Here is a 20,945-nt window from a genome sequence, read left to right on the forward strand (position 1 = left end):
CTCTACAATATCTGCTTTGTGCTAACCACATCAAAACAGGATGCCATTTTCCTTGAAATAAGACCTCTGTGAGGAGTAATCCCTACTGCTGCCCTGTAGTTCAGTCAAATGGAAGATAGACAGCATATCAAGGTTTTCTTCTGGTAACACAAAGAAAGCTAGGTAGGTAATGCTGCAAGGCAGAAGTGTTTTAATGAAATCCAGGTGGCAAGCTATAGTCACCTGGAATGACATGGCTTTTGTTCATTTGGCTGACCAACTTAGTTTTTATAACATGGTGATATAAAGTTCCCATGGGATTACTGCTGACTTAGATGGTCTGAAAGGATTTCCATTTCATTCCCCACCTTTGTGTAAGATATTAAGAAGATATTACTTATCACAACCTGGTCCAGAGCACCATCAGCTCTGAGTATGGTTTCCCATAGGAATGCAGTGAGATCAGCAAAGTTAAAGATATATAGAATAGAGTAGATTTTCACCTAAAATTGAGATTATAGGGATGTGTGATGAATGCTTCATAGCTTGTCTGGTAATGTCATTCATAGGCTCATTCTGACAGAACATAATTTCTACATCTTTGTTTCTCTCCTGCAGATTGTCAGGTGGGCACTTTGTGTATAAGTGATGAGACAGGAATGCTGCTCTTGTTAAGTGCATGCTGATCAGATAGACGGAAAACATTTAATTCCCTTTGTTATCAGTCCATAAAAAAATACGGTTCTAGAAAACATGCTTGTTTGTTGGTTTGCCTTGCTTGGTCACATTCACATCTGTATTATTGCCATGTGATATTTGTTAAAGGCTTATTCTCAGCCCTGAGGGTGAAATATGATTTACTCAACGTGTGTGGTTTATGTTAATGTAATTATTGATACTTTGATATAGTAGAAGGGAATTGGTTGTCAATCACTTTTAAAGTCAGGTCTTCCGTTCTATAAAAATTCATGACTTTGTAGATGCAGTCAAAACATTTATATAACAAGATCTTTCTGAACTGAAAATGAGTCCCAGAGGGGATCTAGAGGTCTACAAGAGAGTGTGAAAGAAACTGGAGTATGTTATTGTGAAAAATCACTGCTGGTCTGTACATTCTAAAGTGTCTGAAATAGTTGAACTGATTCAAATGTCCCAAAGAAGAATTGTGACCTGGACTGGCTTATGTGCTCCAGTACTTAAGAATTACTTATAGGTAGAGGAATGGCTGCTTTATGAAAAGAATGACAGTGTTCATGAATGTGTTGTAAAAGACAGAAATATGCAGACCATTGGCACGGACACAAAATTTTATGTTAAATGTACCAGTGAGTTCACTGAAATCAGAATAAGTAATGATCAACAGTGTTGGTAAACCATTCTTGATATGCAGTTGTTAGAGATACAGGAGTACTGTAGTAGACTAGTAGCTTTTGTGTAACAATAGTGATGCTGTTTTGAGGTAATTTCATACATAACATGAAGCTGTTAGTGAAAGTTTCTGGTTAAAATTCAACCTTATTTGAAATCTTAAAAGCTGGTCATAAAAGAAGACATAAAACTTGCTGCTGAAAGCAACTTTGTGCCCTTAAAAATCACTGGGAATAAGTGAAAGATAGGAATGAAAGGGATTAAAATTCTTTGAACAATGACATTTATACCTGGAAGATACAAAATGTGAATTTCAGTATTTAGTATTTTCTCTTCTATTGGTTTACAATCACTGTTGTTGCTTACCTAGAACATTCTGAGTACACAGGATCCACATAGTTCTTCACAAACTGTCTTCTTGTTCATGTGCATGACAGAGCTTTGAAATTGAGACAGGCCTTCGTACAAAATAGTATGATATATGAAATTATATGATTGTCTCATTACTAACTTAAAATATTCACAGGACCTGCATTCTCTATGCTGACTTGTTCTACATCGAGCTTATCTTACATTTCTTTTTCAACCCATAAAAATCTGAGTAATCTTTCCTGCTTAAACAGTAAGATCCAGTTAGTAAGAGTTGCAGATCAGAAGGTGCACAAGGCTGGCCACAAGTGAGGAAAGCTCTGGGTCAGATTTTCTGCCTTCAGCAAAACTATCACACCTCTTAGGACCCTTGTCAGAGCAATTATGTTCAGTCAGACATTCTCCTGACTACTTCTGTGAGCTTTTTGCATTTTTTTAAATTTATTTTATTTTTGCAGGTCTCTAGCTCACAAAAGTCAGGGTAAGTGAGGAATAACTTGTACCTTGATTTTGGCAATCAAACCATTAGTTGGCTTGAGGCCATTATAAAATCAAACAGATGCAACATCTGGTGGTGAAGAGAGTGTAATCTGCTTTCTGTTTGTTTACCAGAGATTTAGAGTGCCAAATCAAGCCTTTTGAATACCACAGGAGCAAAATGCTACATACAATTCAGAAACATATTTCAACGTTAAATTCTATAAACTATCTCAGTGTTCTTTTTGACTTGAGAGGTCATTTTTAACCCTTCAATTGAAATCAGTGTTTGGAGATTTTACACTGAGTGTTATTCGAGAGTCAGCTTTTCAGAAATCTTTTCTGTGTTCAGTGTTTCATGAGTGTTTTCCTCCCAGGAACACAAGAAGCCATTGCAATGTGTCTGCATGTAGATACAAAGCAAGCTGTCAATGAAACCCTGTGTGACAATTCCAAAAGACCACCACCAATGACTCATGCTTGCAATATGAAGCTTTGTCCTCCAAGGTATGTGTCTGTGTAACTGTATCCCCTTATAGTTCTGTATCCCCATACAGGTTTCTTATGTGTATGGAAATCCCAGGAAAAGAGCACAACCAATTGAAATTCAAGCAAACCAAACTAGTTTGGTCACTTGGAAGGATCATATGTGAATCTTTGATACATATTGCCTTGTTTATCCATATGGGTCTCTGACATAGTGATCTTTTGGCATGTTGTTTCTAAACTGCCTTTGCAGGAACATCATCTTGCAAAATGTAGAGAAGAGAAGTTTATAGGAGCAGGTTGTATTGTAGAAAATGAATACACAAAGTTTTGTAAATGTAAGGAAGGCCTATTTTTGTATTTACATTTATAAACATATATATATAGCAGGTTGCCAATAGGCTGTTTTTTTTATGAGAACTGTTCATTTTTCGTGTAAATTATAGAGTCCAATAAATTTGCTTGGACATAAGTCTTTATTACTTTATTGTGAATAACTTCTGCACTTCTTTATTCTCAGAAAGTTTAGATATAGGTTATAATTTTGCCTTACAGTGAAACTAAGAGGATGTTTTGGCCATCTGTCAATCAATATATCTTCAGTTACTTTTTGCTAAGTTGTTTTAGGGTATGATTTTTCATTATTTTTTCAGTAAAAAAATGTCTGTGTTCTTGGAACAGGTGGCAAACTGGTCCGTGGAGACGATGCTCAGCAACTTGTGGAGTTGGGATACAGACAAGAGATGTGTACTGCCAGCAGCCAGGAGGACCTACTGTTGCTGCTGAGGATTGCAAAGACAAAAAGCCTCATTCTTTGCAAGCCTGTAATCAGATTGACTGTCCCCCTGTTTGGCATGTTGAGGAATGGCAACAGGTATGACTGGGTTAGAGAAGGAATTTAAATGTAAGCAGTGTTGCTAAGTCTAGGTACTTGAAATTCTCTAGCTCGAATAACATGGAAGGTAGTGCCTAAACTTTGATATTGAAGAGTTTCAATTAATTTCAATGGAACAAGTAAATCCAGGGAAAAAAATAAAATGTGTGTAAGCACAGATGTATGTGCAGGTGTACATGTTATGCTCTTTTCTTCTCAGTGCTCCCGTACTTGTGGAGGAGGGGTTCAGACCCGCAAAGTGTACTGTAAGCAGCTGCTGACAGATGGAAGTTTCCTGAAACACTCTGATGGCACCTGCCAGGAACCCAAATTGCCAACTACTAAATCATGTGCAAAAGTGGACTGTCCTCCACAGCTGGTTGTAGGAGAATGGTCCAAGGTGAGCAGCCCCAACAAGGCTGAACCAGAATCTTCACTTGCAATGTTATCTGTAAAGATATCTGGGTGAACAGTGGGTGATTGGTGCAGTACATTCACAGAGTAGCAGAATGTATCACAAGACATATATCTGGACTAAACTATGCATAGAGCTGCCTATAACTAGACTGTTCACTTCCGCCCTGTAGAGCTGTGTTAGAGTTGCTGAGACAGAAGGCTTCAGAAAGTCAAATCTTTGTTTTATTCTGTCATGCTTCCTCTTTCTTTCCCATTTAATGTAACTCTCTGTTCAAACAGATTTTATAAAGGCTATTTAGAAGATGCAATTAGAAGTTTGTGCAGTACAGACTAGCAGGATGGATGGAGCGACTTGATGCAGACTCTAGAACATACTGAGATTTTACTCTTAGATACTGGATTGCATTGCTCCATTCTCCCCGTGGTTGGACATAAAAAAAAAAAAAAATACTGTCATGTCATTTTAATTGTTCCTCAGTTGCTTGCTGGAACAAGTTAGCTATTTAGTATTCTTACTGCTTGGAAAAGTGCAGATAACACAAGGATTTGTATGGAGTAAGAGCTTTGTCTCTCTCAGTTTCAAAGTACTATATGTGCCGTGGGACACCCAGCTTAGTTTGCATCCTTCCTTTCACAGTGCTCAGTAAGCTGTGGTGTTGGAATCCAGAGAAGGAAAATTGCCTGCCAAAATCGAACAGCAAAGGGCCAATATGTTGCAGTAAACGAATCAATGTGCAGTGGTCTGTCTCCTTCACTGCTTGTAAGGTCTTGTCAGATGAATGCCTGCAACAGTAAGTATGTTACTTCATGTAATTTCCTGCTGATTTGGAATGATATGTTTTTAAAGTAAAATCTGTATACAGGTTAATTCACTCATCTTCCTGTACTTGAACAACATTACTAATCTGGCATAAACAGAGTATCAGAATTACTAGGCCAATGATAACAGGATTGATTTTAATTTATTTTCTACAAGTCAGAAATATAGGTCAAGATCTGAAGGAGTGGTTTTTGTACACACTTCAGTGGTATATACCTCTCACTCTTATACTCACCTGCGCTTGCTCTGGTTATTTTTCCTTTATCCTTTACACTCTCCATAGTGGCAAAAAAAAAATAATAATAAAATCTGTAAATGGAGTATAAATTATGAAGGAGAAGATAAGAATGCAGTTCTGTTTTGGTTTTTTTTTTTTTTTGGTGTGTATTTGAATTAAACTGGAGTTTAGCTTAGCATGGTGGAATTCAAAACCTGAAACATAGTGCCAGTGATAACTTGATGTATAATATCCATCTTTCTTTGTAGAAATGATAACAACTATCTATAGCTTTGCAGAAAGTGGTGACAGTACAAACAGTCCTTGAAAAATCCAGTATTTTAGTTCTCCTTATAAAAATTTTATTTTAAGATGATATTATTAAATAATATTAAGATAAAGCTTCCTGTAGGAATTGTCTAATTTGGGCACAATATATTTATGATAGTGATGGTAGCTGCATGCATTGCTTATGTGTAACAGCCATGGAAATACCTTGCAAATGTAATACATGTTCAATTGCATGCATAATTTAGAACAGGCAGTTCTAAATGCAGTTTCCTTAAGCCTGAACTTGGCTTCTCCTTCCTTTATAAAGGAGAGTAGCAGAGTGCAGGCTGCAGGAGCAAGGAGCTGGAACAGAAAGGGAAAAAGAAGATAATCAGTTTTAGGTTTGGGGAAGACCAAGAGCCTCTGTGAATGGCTTGTTTTTGATCACAGATCACAAAGATAAACATGTTTTGATCTAATGCATACAACTGTCAAGAAATAGCTACTTTATAAATGTGGAGGCTTTGCTTTAAAAGTTGTTCTCATAACAAAACAAGAAATAGAATAATTACTGATTCGTACATAATATGAAACTTCTTGGCCTGCATTTCTGATTAACATGCCAAAAACCTGAGGTTCAAAGCTCCACTTAAGTAAAGCCCTGTGGACTTTCAGGAATGTCCTTGGCATAAGGTTTAATAAAATATTTTGAGCTGCATATCTATCTGAATTTAATTAATTGCGGATAGTTGAATGACAGTGTAGCCAGTTTGCAAATTGCTTAGCACAGACTGATATTCAAGTTACATTGTCAGTTTCCACTGCAGTGCCAAGAAAGCAGGACACTGGGGTGCATGGGGAATGAGATTATACTGAATGGGTACGGATCAAAGTGACAAAAGAGAACTGCTGTTCTTTCCCTTCATCAGATCTCCCTGGCAAGCTCTGACTGTAAGCATGAGGGCAGGGGAAGGTGTGAGATGTATCCCCATGCCCCTAGTTCTGATCTGGGTTTTGCAGGAGGAGGCAGGACAATGGGGCTTTGGAGTCAAGAAAAATACAGGAGAAATTGCACCTGCAGATGTAGGTTCAAACCCCCTTGAATGGGAAGTGAAGAGAGGGCTGGAATGTAGAATGGCCCATGGACAGGTGGACAGCTAGCAATAAAGAGTGAAGCAGAGACATTAGTGGCGAGTGGTGTGCATACTGGTAAGGCTTCTTGGTTCTCATCTGTAGCTTGGATGAGTTCTTTCATTTTTGTTGTCTTGTGATAGTGCTGGGGCTTTTGAGGCTTGATCTTTTACACTGGGACTAGTAATTGTGTCTGTTCTCTACTTAATATTGATCCTGTTAAATCAGAACGTTCCTGACTATGTGGTCTCTAAGGAAATGGAAATGACAGCTGTCTAGCCCTGAGGTCTCCAGGTTCTGACACCCAGCTAAAACTGCACAAGATCATTAGAGGTCAGAAACTCAGATGGATTTGTACCAGGTGATAATGAGGTCCAATGGCTTCAGTACAATCTAATCATTAAACAAGGTTGACCTTATAGAAATATCTCTCCCAAACAGTCCATTACTTCAGCAGCTGCAATGCTGGATGTTACCAAGGATCTAGAAACACTTACATGGCCTTATATATTTATATGGCCCTATTAGATATCTGTATGGCCTGCCATCCACAGCTCTGAACTTTATTTCACTCCTAAACTTGATCACAGGGTGCCACTAAAAATATGCACACCCTCTAATGTTGAACTGCTAATGAGAGTTAGTGGTCTTTCTTAAAAAAAAAAAATGAAATGGATGAGACTTGTTAACATATTTATAAGTATGCCGTGGGTTTAATTCCATGTTGGAATATGCAGTGTAAACAAAGCACAGCCTGAAGTATTTTGTGTGTTTAAAGTTGCACTTTGTCTGTAAGTTGGATTTTGGAAATGGGAGATTTAGTATTGGAACATTTCCCTTAAAATAAATATTTTGGGCCCAATAACTTATTAAAAACAGGACACTAGGCTAATAATTTTAGAAAACCAAGTGCCTAAAGCAATTTATTTGTTGTACGATGTGAAACGGTTGAGGGAACATATCTGGATAATGAGTACTGATATAAAAGCTGTGTAATTATGAAACCATGATATCCCCACTGGTCTGAACTCATTACCCAAAGCATTGAAAATAATCATTTTGTTTTATAAGCATAAGAAATATACATACACTCTAGGGTGTAGTTCACGCAGTATACACACTTATTGAATGCTTGAAACATTTAGCTTTTCACCTATTTATTCACAGCATATTTGAAGCATATGTATATTAAGAAGCATTCTGTTTTTCAAATATTATTTGTGTGCCCTCAATATGGTTGTCATTTTATTTATGTACCTACCAAGTGAAATAGCACTAATGGTTTCAAATTCAAGCACATTGAGAAGCATTTTTATTTGTGTCCATTTCCTGGCTCATCAACTCGATGTACAGGCTCTGAGTTTTTCTGTCACATACCAGAAGGCTGGGTCACCAAATACAATTGGATTGCTTCCTAGCAGCAGTGCTGAGTGTTTCCTAGCTCTCCCCAGCTGGCCAATTTCATTGTGCACAGAATGAGCTCAGGGTGTGCGTGCCCTCACTCCCCTTCTCACGTGCTTTGCTTCTCACCTACGTAGTGTTTTCTTAGTAAGACTAGTTGCATTCAATGTGGGGCACAGTAGTTGCCAGCAGTGAGTCAGTGCAGTGATATCCAAAGCATTGCAGGCATTCCCATGTTTTCTCCAGCATGCCATCCAGCTGCTGCTGGAGGGCCAAAGCCTTCCTGTGGTGGTGGCATTCAGGCAGCTCCTGGGAACCTTTCCACATCCAGTTGCCTGCAGAACAACCCAGGAGGAGCTTCGTATTATCCAGTGTCTCTGTACCCTGTCTGCATGCTGCTTTATGTGCTGCTGTCTGCTCGTGTTAATTCATCTGATTGGTGTGCTCTGCTTCTCCAGCTTCTGACTTTTCCTTCTTTCCTCTCCTTCCCTCCCTTCTTTTATTTTGGCTCAGTACTGTGCACACCTCATCTTTCAACCTGAAGAAATTGCCCTCAGTCAAGGATCGCAGGGTGGTTCTGCTTGTTGCATGTACTGTGTCTTCACTGATGGTTCCTTTCACCTCCTGTGTCACTGTGTCACTTCACTTAGTGAGACAAGCAGCAAGACCAGCCAACAATTTCAATAGTAGTCAAGGGGAGCCTTTCTCTTCAGATAGTTTTTGTTTGATTTAGGTCATTCTGTATTCAACAGTGCTCAAATGTAGGGAAGGTAATAATGCACTCAATTTTTTTTTATTCACTTTTTCCATTGCCTTTCATGCCTAGCCTTTCAGAGGCAGCAATAGGAAACATAACCATAAGAGGGTTATGTATATAATATCAAATAGTACATCATACATACATTTAGGTATGTGTGCACCATCTGTGTCCTTTGTATAGCTATATGTTGCCTTTATTTTCTCATAGTTGGGAGTCTGGGGGAAGAAGTAATAGAATTCGTGGCTGGAGCAGGGGAATCTCATGGTTTCATCTTGTCCATATTTCTGCATTCTTGTGACTCAGATAAAAGCTCAGCTTGTTGCAATCTGATTTGAACAAAGTCAGAAAAAACTGTCAGCCATTCTGTGAAAAGCAGATTTTATATGCATGAGTGCTGATGATTAGTTACTTTTCAAGATTTACTTTATTCCAGAGATTAAATCAAAGCTTCCAGAAAAATACTCTACTCTCAGACCTCGGATTATCGGCATTCACCGTGTATATATTCAGACAAGACAGGAGAAGCGCATTAATTTTACCATAGGAGGCCGTGCCTACTTACTTCCAAAAACATCTGTTGTAATTAAGTGCCCCGTACGAAGATTCCAGAAGTCACTTATACGGTGGGAGAAAGATGAGCAACACTTAGAAAACTCTAAAAGACTTGGCATCACTAAGTCAGGGTCACTGAAAATACATAGTCTTGAAGCCACCGATATTGGTGTGTACCGGTGTATTGCAGGCTCAGCGCATGAAACATTTGTACTCAAACTCATTGGTAATGACAACAGATTGATAGAACCACCAAATCTTAGAAAACATGCCCCTGAGATCACTAACACAGATCAGAATGAGGCCAACAGCTTTGGGGCCAAATGGCATAAAATGAGCAAACTGTGGCAAATGTGGAGTAAGAAAAATGAGCTGTATTTGGGTGAGAGGCAGGTAAACGATCAGCCATCTCTGAGAAATCTCAAAGCCTTTGGGAGTAATTCAGCAGGAGCACTTAGCTCTCGAGACTTCAAGAATAAACGTCTGGAGGCAGCAGTTCTGCAAGGTGCCTACAGCATGGACACTGTGCAGTTTGAAGAACTAATAAGGAACATGAGTCAACTCATCGAAGCTGGAGAAGTCAGTGATGACTTGGCATCCCAAGTCATTTATCAGTTTATTGCTGAGTTATCTAGGCCTCCACAATCAACCACTGAAAAATGGAAGGGAGCCCAGGATGAGAAATCGGCCTCAAAATTCACAGGCAAATCACCAAATGAATCTGACCGTTTCAGCACAAAAACTGTGGATAAGTTAATGTCTCACCAGAAGGTTCCAGTTATTATGAGGCAAAAGGAAATTCCTGGAGTTTCCTTTAACAAAACAGTAACTGTTCGCATTGGAAACACAGTGTTTCTGACCAAGAATACTCAGTCTGTCAATCTACTGTGTGAAATAGCTGGCATTAGTGAAGTGAAATATACTTGGACAAAAGATGGTGAGCCATTGAAATCCTCTGAGAAGTAAGTGAATATCTTTCTTTTTAATAATTGAATGAATTACTATGTTACTATAAACTTCTAGGAGACATCCTGCTGTTTAATATTAAAACATAATCTGTTGTAAAAATGAGACAAGCATTAAAATTGTGCCTTATATCTTTTTATTTAAGCAATTTGATCTTTTATCATTCAGACATTGGTCACGTTTTATTTTACTGCCATCCCAGTGCACATCCATTTCCACAACATTACATGCAAGGAAAATGACTTTTTTTACTAGGTGAAGGGATTTGGATATACTAAGTGTGTCTTTTAAGCTGCATCAGAAAATGAACAGAGCTATCCTCAATTAAATTGAGACAGATGGATGGACTTGTTCACATACTCAATACAGTAGGATCAAGTTAAAACTTCTGCCACTGTGTAAATGAGAATCAGCCTTTCTGATGCCTCTTCTTATGGAGGGAAGATAACAGTGTTATCTTCATTGCACAGGACATTTTTTAGGAATACCTGTAGCAGTACAATTGTCTGTAGAACTAATAAAAAAAACCTTCTCATCTGTTTTAACACTTTAGAACTTGCAAATATTTTTGTTGAGGACCATGAAATACAAAATAATACCAAAAAAACCCTCTAATATCATCCTATTTGTGAACTGTAACTGAAGAACTACTGCCATAAGTGTGTGTTACTCATATATTTACTTAAGACTGAGCAAATACTCCATTGCTGACAAATTTAGAAGCTCAACTGATAATACTAACATGAACTTCACGTGAGAGCCTCTTGGAGTTGTAGCTAGCTCTCAAGTAATGAAAAAAATGGTTCTGAAATGATAAAGACATTTTTGGATACTTTTCAACATAGTTAACTGATTAACTACATGGCCAAGAAAAATATACTTCTGCAGGGCTATCAGTTAAAGCAAGGACAACAAACCAAGCCATTTTAAAAAGTGTAAATGTTTTTGGAACCACATAGCTCCCAGCAGTTATGTTTACTTTGTGAACCATGCATAATTACCCACTAATTTGTTGTAAGTGATACTTCCATTTTTTTTTATATTATGGTGTTTTATTTATTTGTGAGCACGTTTGATTCCTAATGTCTACTTTCATAAATTGCCTTTATTTTAGCTGGTACTTTTTTTCATTGAGGATATATTGGCAAGCATTTTTTTCTGTTTGTTTTTTTTTTTTTTTCCAGAGAAAGGTTCCTTACACAAGTGCATGATGTGTGTTTATACATACATGTGGATACGTGTATGCATATATGTATGTACTTAAAATAGTAATAGTATTGTAGCAAAAAAATACTGTGAGGAGAGAAGCAGGTTGTATATCTGTTAGGTTTGTGAAAGAGCATATTCCAGGCATGCTGGAGAGGATGTGTTGACTTGTTTTGTTGAGGTGCTAGTAATTTTAAGATGGTTCTGTCCATCCCTTTCTTTTTTAAGTGTACTCTGTTGGAGAATGCCAAATATGTTGGTCTTTTGGATGAGTACGTGGCATATAACATACTACTGAGAAAGGTAACAAGGGGAGGAGTTATGAAACATCCAGTCTGCTGTTTTCAGTCTCTTCCTAGACTATGAAGCCATCTCTCATTTCTTGCCTATGAGATGGCAGGTAGCATATCCAAGAAGCCTGGTGGAAGATTTCAGATTTAATGATAGTATTATTAAAATTAACAAATAAACTGCAGTAATTTGGAAGTCAGATTAGACCATACAGTTGAAAACTCTGTAATTCTGCTAAAAACCACTGGATTTCTTACCAAGCATAATACTTTTAATCGTGCTCTTATTCCCAAGAGTTTCTGGTAGCAGAAGTAAAACCTGCTGTCCTCCAAAGGGCTGCAATTAGAATGCAATTTTGCAGAAGAAAAATATCTGAAGATCCTTCCATTCATTCATGTATATTTTAACACCCTCCTTCTGTCACCAAAGAGTAGGCAGAACTATTTCTGCATGCACTGATCTAGAACCATGAACAACTAAAGAGGAATTTTGCTGCTCTATGTGTAACTCTTGCAAGATGTCCCAGCTATGTTTGTCTTAGGGCAGTAACAATGGTCATTTCTTGAACACTCTGCAGAATGATCCTGGATACCATTGGAAGAGTGCAGATTCGCAGTCCTACCCAAAAGGAACTTGGTACATATGGATGTCTGGTTGTTAATGACTTTGGTTTTGATATGGAAACATCTTTACTATTGCGTGCAGGTAGGATTGTAGTGTCCGTGGAATTGGGCATACATTCTTTTTATGTATAAATGTCTATCCCAAATCCAATTTGAAATAGTTTCTTTTGCTGTCCACGAAATTCTGCCTGATTTAATAGGTAACACTGAGATGGTCTTGTTACTCTAAAACCAGAGCGGACCTCATCAGAGTCTGCTTGTGTCTCTTCCAGCTTTATTTTCTGGATGGTTCTTTGCAAATGGAATTCTGTACCAAATGTGATAAATTTAAACACAAAGTTAATACTTAAGTCAAATAAAGCTTTTAAACTGATTCTTTCTTTCATTTCACTTCAAAGAGGTTCCTGTCATCTTGTTCTCCGTGTTAAATGTTACAAATTTGGAAGCCAGCAATCTTTCTGCAGTTGTTGGAGGTACAATCGTAGCAAAAATTGGAGCAAATATTACAATTGACTGCCCGGTGAAAGGTAAGCAAGAACTGCACTGAAGTTCTCTGTAATGTTAAAATAAGAACATTTTGAAAGAAACTACCAGCAAAGGCAGCAAGTCATTGTTCAGAAGTCATTAGTTATTTTGTGTGTCCCCCAGCCAGTCCTATTTTGTCACTGTAGTGTCACCGTTTGTCACTGTAGTTTACACTTGTGTTATATATTCAAATAGACTTTCCTTTGAAAGTGCTTTTCTTTCCAGCAAGATGTCTGAGGCTCCACTACAGAGCTTAAAGCCCACCAAAGTGAACTGTATTGCTGCATAGTAAGCGTAGCCAGCTGACTTGCTCATCAGAGGCTTTTCCTTATCCCTTCTTGAGATGCACATGTGTCTAGACCATTGTTAAAACTGAAAATGAAATCTCCAGCCGTAGTTTAATAGAACTTTAAACCTGACAGTGAAGTAAACTTACCTTTTAGAGCCATCAGTCTGCAGCTGCAGTAAGAAAACAAAGAAAAGTGCCGAGCCATGAAAGTATATTGTCTAGCACAACATCTGTTGAGTGGCATTAATGTTACTCAGGAGCTACATGCATTAAGCAGTTAACTGTTTTATTTTGTTTTCTACTCCTTTGTATAGGAAAGGTGGATTTTTTTTTTTTTTAAGTCCAATGAGTGCTATCTTTTAAGTTAAATCTGGAAGATTTCACTCACAGTGGCAATATCCTGTCAGATATTTAATAAGTGAAGATCTGCCTTTTCTGCCTTATTGTACGTACATGAAAGTGCTGATAACAATGAACGTTACAATTGGATGCACATAGGCTTCAGAGAAGTTGGTGTGCCTTTCACACTTGTTGCTGGAGGACTGTGTATAAGAAACTGCTGCTAATGTACCACAATACTGATATAAATATATATGCAAATAGTTCAGCATACTGTTGGGACACGTGATTCTCCTATTCACTGTTTCACCAAGGCTAATTTTTGATGAAGTAATATTTTCCAACTAATTTGGCAACTCTGTGTATAACTGACCTGTATCTCAAATTCGGCAGAGAGTTAGTGTCACACAGTTCATATTAATGTTGTTAGGATGGGTAAGCAGTTAGCAATTAAAATATAAATTAGTATTTTCACATGGGACTATAGATTTCCAAATGCTTTAGTATTGTGTATATTACTGAGCCAAATTTTAGTTATGGTAAGACAATAGTGTTGATTTAAAAATGATTTATCTAATTGCTTTATTTCCTGTCATTGCCAAGGAAGTAAGTATTATTGCTTGTGAATAAAACAGGACTGGCCTGTCTTAAAATTTCATTTAGCCTAGTGGCAGAAAGACTTATGAAATGATGTAAGAAGAGTTATTTCTGATCTCCTTTTCTTAATGAAAAGTAATATACTACTGACTTTAGTGGATTGAACTTAACACTCTCTGCTAATGTTTGTCTAATCGGGTGGGACCCAAAAATATGTCCATATGCAGTGTAGTAAAACAAGAACTTTGGTGTAAGTGCCAATTAAATATCATGGGAATTGTCAAACATGCAAGTGTTTGAATCAGAAGAGACACTCTAATATGTCTGTGCACTCTGAGAAATCTGTTCCTACAAACATAAAATGTGATTCTGCAACAGTACTTTTCTAATCAGATGTAGTTTTACAGTAGTGATCTCCTCCTTGAAGTATCAGCCCACAATACATCTTCGTAACAAGTATCTAGTGTAGAAATGGCAGCTTGAATGTGACTGTCAGCTGAGGATCTCTTAAGAACAGACTGTAACAAAAAAGTGATTGCAGGAGCGAGCTCTCTGAGTGTCAGGGGTACCTTTCCTTTGCTGTCCATACTCTTGAGCACTCAGAAAGTAGGATGTGTTTTCTTTGTGGTAACAACTTATTTGTCTATTGTAAGCAAAATATTTCTAAATAGCCATGTGCATCTTCACATACGACTTCATGTTCTGCTCCACGCTGGCTCATATCCATCAGCACAGGTTCTCCCATGCAGATTTCTCAGTGGCATCAAGCAGATGCATCAGAAGTGTTGGTCTCTTTCTAACCCACAACATAGCTGAGCAAAAGAAAAGCTTTTATGAATGAGGCATCCTGTGTGCCTGAAGAATATTAGTGCCATGCCACTGGCAGAATTCTCAAATTGCATTTGCATTTGTTGGCTGCAATGTCTAATAAGGCTTTTGGGGTTGTTTTTTGTTTGTTTTCTGTAGGCTAAATAACCTATAATCCTTTACAGTTGTTCAAACCATGATTTTCTTTGTGAGTAAATCCATGTGCTGAGTTTCCAGCTGAAGGTAGTCCTACCCAGCTATGTGATGAGCTGTGAAAGATAGAGAGGAGCTGAAGCTGTACAGGAAGATTCACTTTTCTGCTTCTGCTGCTGGCTGGCTAACAGCTGTACAGCATATCCTTTAATTATTAAGGCAGAAGAGAACCAAGTATGTTCTGCTTCAGGGCCTCAGGCTGCACAGGACAGCTCTTATTTGATGATTTTAGTAGAAAGGATGTGAAGTTTAATATTACATACATTGTTAGCCAGCTGAGTGCAGTTTTCTTCCTTTTCATGTTACTTATTTGGTTCTTTTTTTCCCTTTGAGGGCTTTTCCTTGACACTCTAAAACTGCATTCAGATAAACATTTAGAAATGCCAAAGGACAGTGTACTCTAAAAACAAAAATACAAAGAGCAAGCAAGAAAATGTAGCTAAATAGCTGAAGCTGGTAGTATCAGATTCTTTAAAATGCATCTTTTAAATGTACAGTAAAACTTTTTTCCACTAATTATCATAAACTCACTTTTATAGCTCCCACACGTACATATGCTCGAAGATACTCATAACATTCTGGACAGATTCATATTCCATTCTTACAGCCAAGAGCTTTTCAATCAACACACATGTTATAAATATCAATACTGAATACTCTAAATTGCTCTTGGATAACATTGATTGTATTTTCCTAAAAATATCTTCCTGTGATCATTACTAAAATAAACTAGAACTGTCAGAATCCACTTCTTGCAAAACAAGTTATAAGTTGAAGTAAAATAGTAGAGGAAAAAAATAAAATTAATTTTCACATATATATATTAAAAATAATAATTATATATATATATATATGTCATAGACAAAATGTGTATTGTGTGCCACCTTCTGGTGAAAGAACAGAAAGGACGTGTACTGACGTGGTTGTTTAGACTCTATACATCATATTGCAATTCTGAAATATTTTGAGATAGAGGCTCCTAGGTGTAGAAACTATGTTGATCCGATGTTACATACCTGTGAGCATACTTTGACTTTAGAACAGTACAAATAACATTGTTTAGTAAGGAGTGAAAAATATACAAAGCCTGTTGAATCAGTCATCTTTATTCACATACATTTCATAAAGATGGACTGGTTACTTGCTGTCACTACTGGAACTTGAAGCAGATCCAGATAAACCAAGAGTTCAATTTTCCATCTGTTCCTTCATTTACCCACTGTATTCCAAATGTAACTTTGATGCAGTTTTTTGTCTGTGTTTAACTCCTCATAAGACATCTCAGAGAAGAATAGCAGTTTGATACACATTGCACTGTGTCTTTCTTGTGTGTGTGTTTTTCTAAAAGCAATGAACAAATTTCGAAGATTTAAAGGGGTAAGTATTGCTTTATTTAATGAGGAAGGTATGACTCTGTAACTTGTGTAGTGATGGGGAAAGTTGGTGATCTTGTGCTTCTTTTTAATACAAGTACACCCATGTCTGAGTTTTAGTTTTGATCTGCCATAAGCTTTGTAGTAAATCTTTCAGTCCCTTCCACTTAATTATGCTTTGCTTTGTGTCTTGGAACAATCTGTGAGCCTGAAAACTGAATCTTTTTGCATCAAACTGAATTAAAGATGTGCCTGCAGACTTTTTCCTAAATACACATGGACAGTATGTCCTGGGGGCCAGGAGGGACTCACCAAGTGTACAAAGCATCATGAACACACATCCCTGATGCCCACCACTACTTGCTAATACAGATAGAAACAGAATAGTTTGTGGGGAAAAAATACATGAATTGGCATGGTTTGCACCGTTGCTTGTTTTGATATGTGTTTCTCCCAGTCCCCCATAGCTTCTCTAGGGTAGGATTTTACTTCAAGCTTTCAATTCAGGAAGAATTAAGGCAGATTTTGTGAGAGAAAAGTAAGATTTCAAAACCCTATTTGAGATCTTGGAATGCTGAGCAAGCATGTGGGCATTCCCCTGGTGCTTCTTACTAGCAGTAGAAAAGTGAAAAAATACCAAGAATTTCCCTAGGCAAAGTTTTATTAAGAAAAAAAATTAAATAGTATAAAAGGAGAGGTTATCTCACTGATTAGTACCTTGTTATGTGAACATTGGTACAGGAAAGGAACAGGTGGTCACTTCATACAGTGAGGAGAGTTCACAAACAATGTGCCCCAAGACTGCTCCAGGAATTGTGTTTTTAATAGTTTAATAAAAGTTGTGAAAAGGAATGGAAACATTCAGCAAAAATTGTGAAGGATCAAGATCTATAAAGCCTTATCTGGTCTACAGCTCTTCATGAAGAGTTGCACAAGGATCACACTGATAATGTTTAATTGCTAAATGAGTTCAGGGGATATTCCAAATTATTTTCAGAATAGGTGTGTATATATAGAACAAATAATCTTAAGTATGGATATGTGCACAGAGGGAGGAATGAGAATGGCTTGTGCAGTTGTGGTGGTTAGTTCACTGTGAATGGTGGCATGCTCCTGGGCAGTGACCATAATGATAAATCAAAGCTAATGGCAGAGAAATAGACAAATCAGAAAATAAATTGGCAGGTTTTTAGAGCTGTGGTGAGTCCTTTTTGCAGTTTTACTGATTTCCACCCAGTGGTGCCAGCAAATATGGAGAGAAGAGAAATACCAAAGAAACATACATAGTGGTTTAATTGCTACTTCTGGTTGATGAAGACAGGAAAACATATTGAGCAAGTGTCATTCAATAAATGTGATTGTTTTAGTTCTCTTTGCTCAGCTGCCCATCATTGGACACAAAGTGCTGGCCCAGATGGACTTCAGGTCAGATTAAAAGTGGCCGTCCCTATATAATTCTTTAATTCTGTTAAAATTATACTGTCTTAATCCCTGAACATGTCTGGTTTATAAGTGTAACTGACAGGGTTCTTGGCATTATAGCCATGGCTACTCAAGAAAGTGAAAGTATAATTACTAACCAGCTGGATGAAAATGCCTCTGATTGTAGTGCTGACCCATAGAACTACCATAATGTGCACCAGTGAAGGATTTGCTGGGGATTAACTAGAAAATTTAGCCTAGCAGTGATTTCTGAGTTCACACTTGACTCAGACCTTCTTATTTAGTTGCCTTATTTTAAATGTCTGGTTTTGAAAAATCTTAGCATTAAACGTATACAGCTGGAAAAAGGATCATGTTCTCTTTGAGCTGACAGCCAGAGAACTAAACAGCACTTGACAGAGCTGCAGCAAGGGTGGGATGAGAAAGGGTCTTGCTTCAAGAACCCTTCCAAGGAGGTCACCAGCTGTAGGTAAGCGTATCTAAATCCTGCCAGATGCTGCTGCCACCTAGGAAGAGGGACTGTTGCATGGCTGCTAGGAAGAGTTAGAGGTAATAGCTTTGTCAGATTGCAAAGGAGCAGGGCAGTATCAGAAGGCAGGTGGGAGGATTTTACCAAGTGCCAAAGTGTTTCACTCTTTCTCTCAGTCCATCCATTATTCCCCATGAAGTTGGCAAGCTCTATGCAGGTAATTTTAGTAGCAGAATGACTTAGGTTTGTTAAGGTCCATGAGAAATTGGTTGCTCAAATGTACCTGTGATGAAGATTGCACTTTGCAGTTTCTGCTACAGAGAATAAGAAGATTTATCAATCAAAGAATTCGAATGGAAAGTTACGATAAATCCAGTGTAGCTGTTAGGGGTGCAGAATTAGATGACATTCACTGTGTATCTTACTGACCCGGAATCATTTCCTCTGAAAGATGACACATGAAGTTATCCTCTAAATTTAGAGAAGTGCAGTTATTCTCTAAACTTTAGAGAAGTGCAGCAAAGACTGATTTGTGCCAGCACAGTTCCACTGTTCTGCCTTGCTCCTGAATGGGAAATACAGAATACTTTATGAGATTGTACGTAGCTGGGGGAAAAATATCTGAAGACAAATCCAGTGTTTTAGAGCGAATAGTTAGGCCAAGATTTTTATGGTGTGTAATATTTCATAGGGCTTTCAAGGTTGGAGGAAATTTGTTTTTGAACACTGAATATTTTAAGGGCACCCTATAGTGCAGATTCCTATTTTTTTTTCCTTTTTAAAACACGTGTTTCACAGTCCCATCCGGAGCTAGAGTTTTTTTCCATAACATTTGCTGTCCCAGGGCCACTGATGGTGGAAAATGACTTTTTTTTTTTTTTCATGGAACATTGAGTATTTTAGTGCTGCTTCAATGCTAGTGGAAAATAACCTGTTCTTGAGGTCAGAAAAATAGATTAGACTAATTTTAAAGTTTTATAGCCACTTAGGTCTATAGTAGAATTTTTTGACATCGGAGGATTTGGATCCTTTGCAAGATTAAGATTCTGATTTTTAAGGTTTCTGTGTCTAAGAAGGTCTCTGTTCAAGAATACATTTTTTTCGTAGAGGACAATTGCAGCCATACCTTATTTCAAGTATGTGTTTAATTGCATTCCCTATTAGGGATGGATTTAATCCTGTGCTTAAGTGTTTTCCTGTCTTGGAACCATATCATATGATTGTTCAATTTTGCTGCTGGCTGAAGTCAGCGAAGCATCTCCCCAGATCTCACTGGGATCTAAATTGTACTCAGGGATTCTGAATCCTTGGCAGTTTGGGTGAGTTGATACCTTTGGGTTCATTCTCATCTGGACATGAGTGGAGGTGGGGTATGAAGAAAACAAAGGTGGCTACAAGCCATCTCTTACCTCTTGTTTTTCTACTGGCTGGCGATCAAACTAGGAATCCTTCAGCTTGGAAGCAATATTTTTCTGTGTGTGTAGATAGGGAATGACTTCCTTCCAGGCTTACAAACTGGAAGATGTACTTTTTATTTTGAAGAGAAGGTCTAAGAAATGATTCCCTGAATGATTTTTAGTCTTCTGACCCATCTAGAAAGGCCTTAACTATTTTGATATTAAAAACAAAAACATTTTTTTTATGGTGTACTTGTACTGTATCATGCAGTTTCTGAGTAGGAACAGTAGTACTTGTCACAGTACTGAAGAGTCTTGTCAAATGTGGGCTTTGCATACTTTGCCTGATTTCTCACTAGAGCTGATGAATGAGACTTCATTCAGTGTGCAGTGCCACGTGCCAGGAAAGAAGCAGCACCTTATCTCAGGAGTAGTAAATACGTCTCAGATATCAAAAGGAAAGGCATCAAAAATCTTCACGATGGAAGATTTTTCTACAGAAATGTGTACATGGAGACTGCGTGTTGGGATTGCTGTGTTGTGGAAAGGATTTATGCAAAGCACTTTTAAACAGAGGAAGGTAGATGTATTCCTAAAACTAGTGTTGTTTTTTTAGAATCCTCCAACAGTAAAGGTTTCTCTTGGTAGGAATTCCAGAAGAGACAGTATACGCAAAACTCTGTTTTTCATGAGAGTTATGGAAGAAAAAAGCTTTTCACTGTCAGCAACACACTGATAAACTGAAGCTGTCCAGAAGAGCTTGAAATGGACATGCTGCTTTTGCTTTACCCATGAATGCAAAGAAATGGGAGTAGAAGGGATACCTTTACATTTTTCATCTGTCTGTTTTATTCCTTTACAGTGTGTCTATCAGCACATGCCATGCCACCACACAATAAAACTTTTTTTTCTGGCCAGATTCTGCACTCTGTCTCCCTGGATGTATGACTCTGAAAGCTATATATACCATTTGAGCTCTCCAGTTCTGGGTTCCCCTGAAAGGCAGAGGTGGAGGCCCCTGCTAACAGACAGCTGTGTCCTGCCTGCAGTGTGCCTACAGAGCCATGCCCTCCCTCCTCTCTGTACTCCAGCAGGATAAGTACAACCTGCCTGTAACAGGTCCCCGAACTCCTCTCTGAAAGGGAGGGAATGGAAAAATAGAATGGAAAAACTTTTAGGATCCTCAGAATTGACTGTGAAGAGGCCAGCTCAGAGGGAGACTGCTCACAATTCACATAAAATTGTTAACTGAGATTAAATCTTACTTTTCCACAACTTGGGATAAA

The 20,945-nt window shown here is 37.9% G+C and overlaps 1 protein-coding gene across 1 annotated transcript in view; it reads left to right on the top strand.

The window, feature by feature from the left end:
* ADAMTSL3 (ADAMTS like 3) overlaps positions 1-20,945 on the top strand; it is a 173,382-nt gene that overhangs the window by 137,018 nt on the left and 15,419 nt on the right. The window contains exons 16-22 of the mRNA XM_065733955.1: positions 2,571-2,700; positions 3,361-3,553; positions 3,774-3,953; positions 4,608-4,761; positions 9,003-10,083; positions 12,162-12,289; positions 12,606-12,734. Coding sequence (XP_065590027.1) covers positions 2,571-2,700; positions 3,361-3,553; positions 3,774-3,953; positions 4,608-4,761; positions 9,003-10,083; positions 12,162-12,289; positions 12,606-12,734 — 1,995 coding nt within the window. The remainder of the gene's footprint in view (positions 1-2,570; positions 2,701-3,360; positions 3,554-3,773; positions 3,954-4,607; positions 4,762-9,002; positions 10,084-12,161; positions 12,290-12,605; positions 12,735-20,945) is intronic.

The sequence above is a fragment of the Cyrtonyx montezumae genome, unplaced genomic scaffold (genome assembly GCF_038088225.1).
Source record: "Cyrtonyx montezumae isolate F1298 unplaced genomic scaffold, pur_monq_1.0 scaffold_17, whole genome shotgun sequence".
In the NCBI taxonomy this organism is placed as follows: Eukaryota; Metazoa; Chordata; class Aves; order Galliformes; family Odontophoridae; genus Cyrtonyx; species Cyrtonyx montezumae.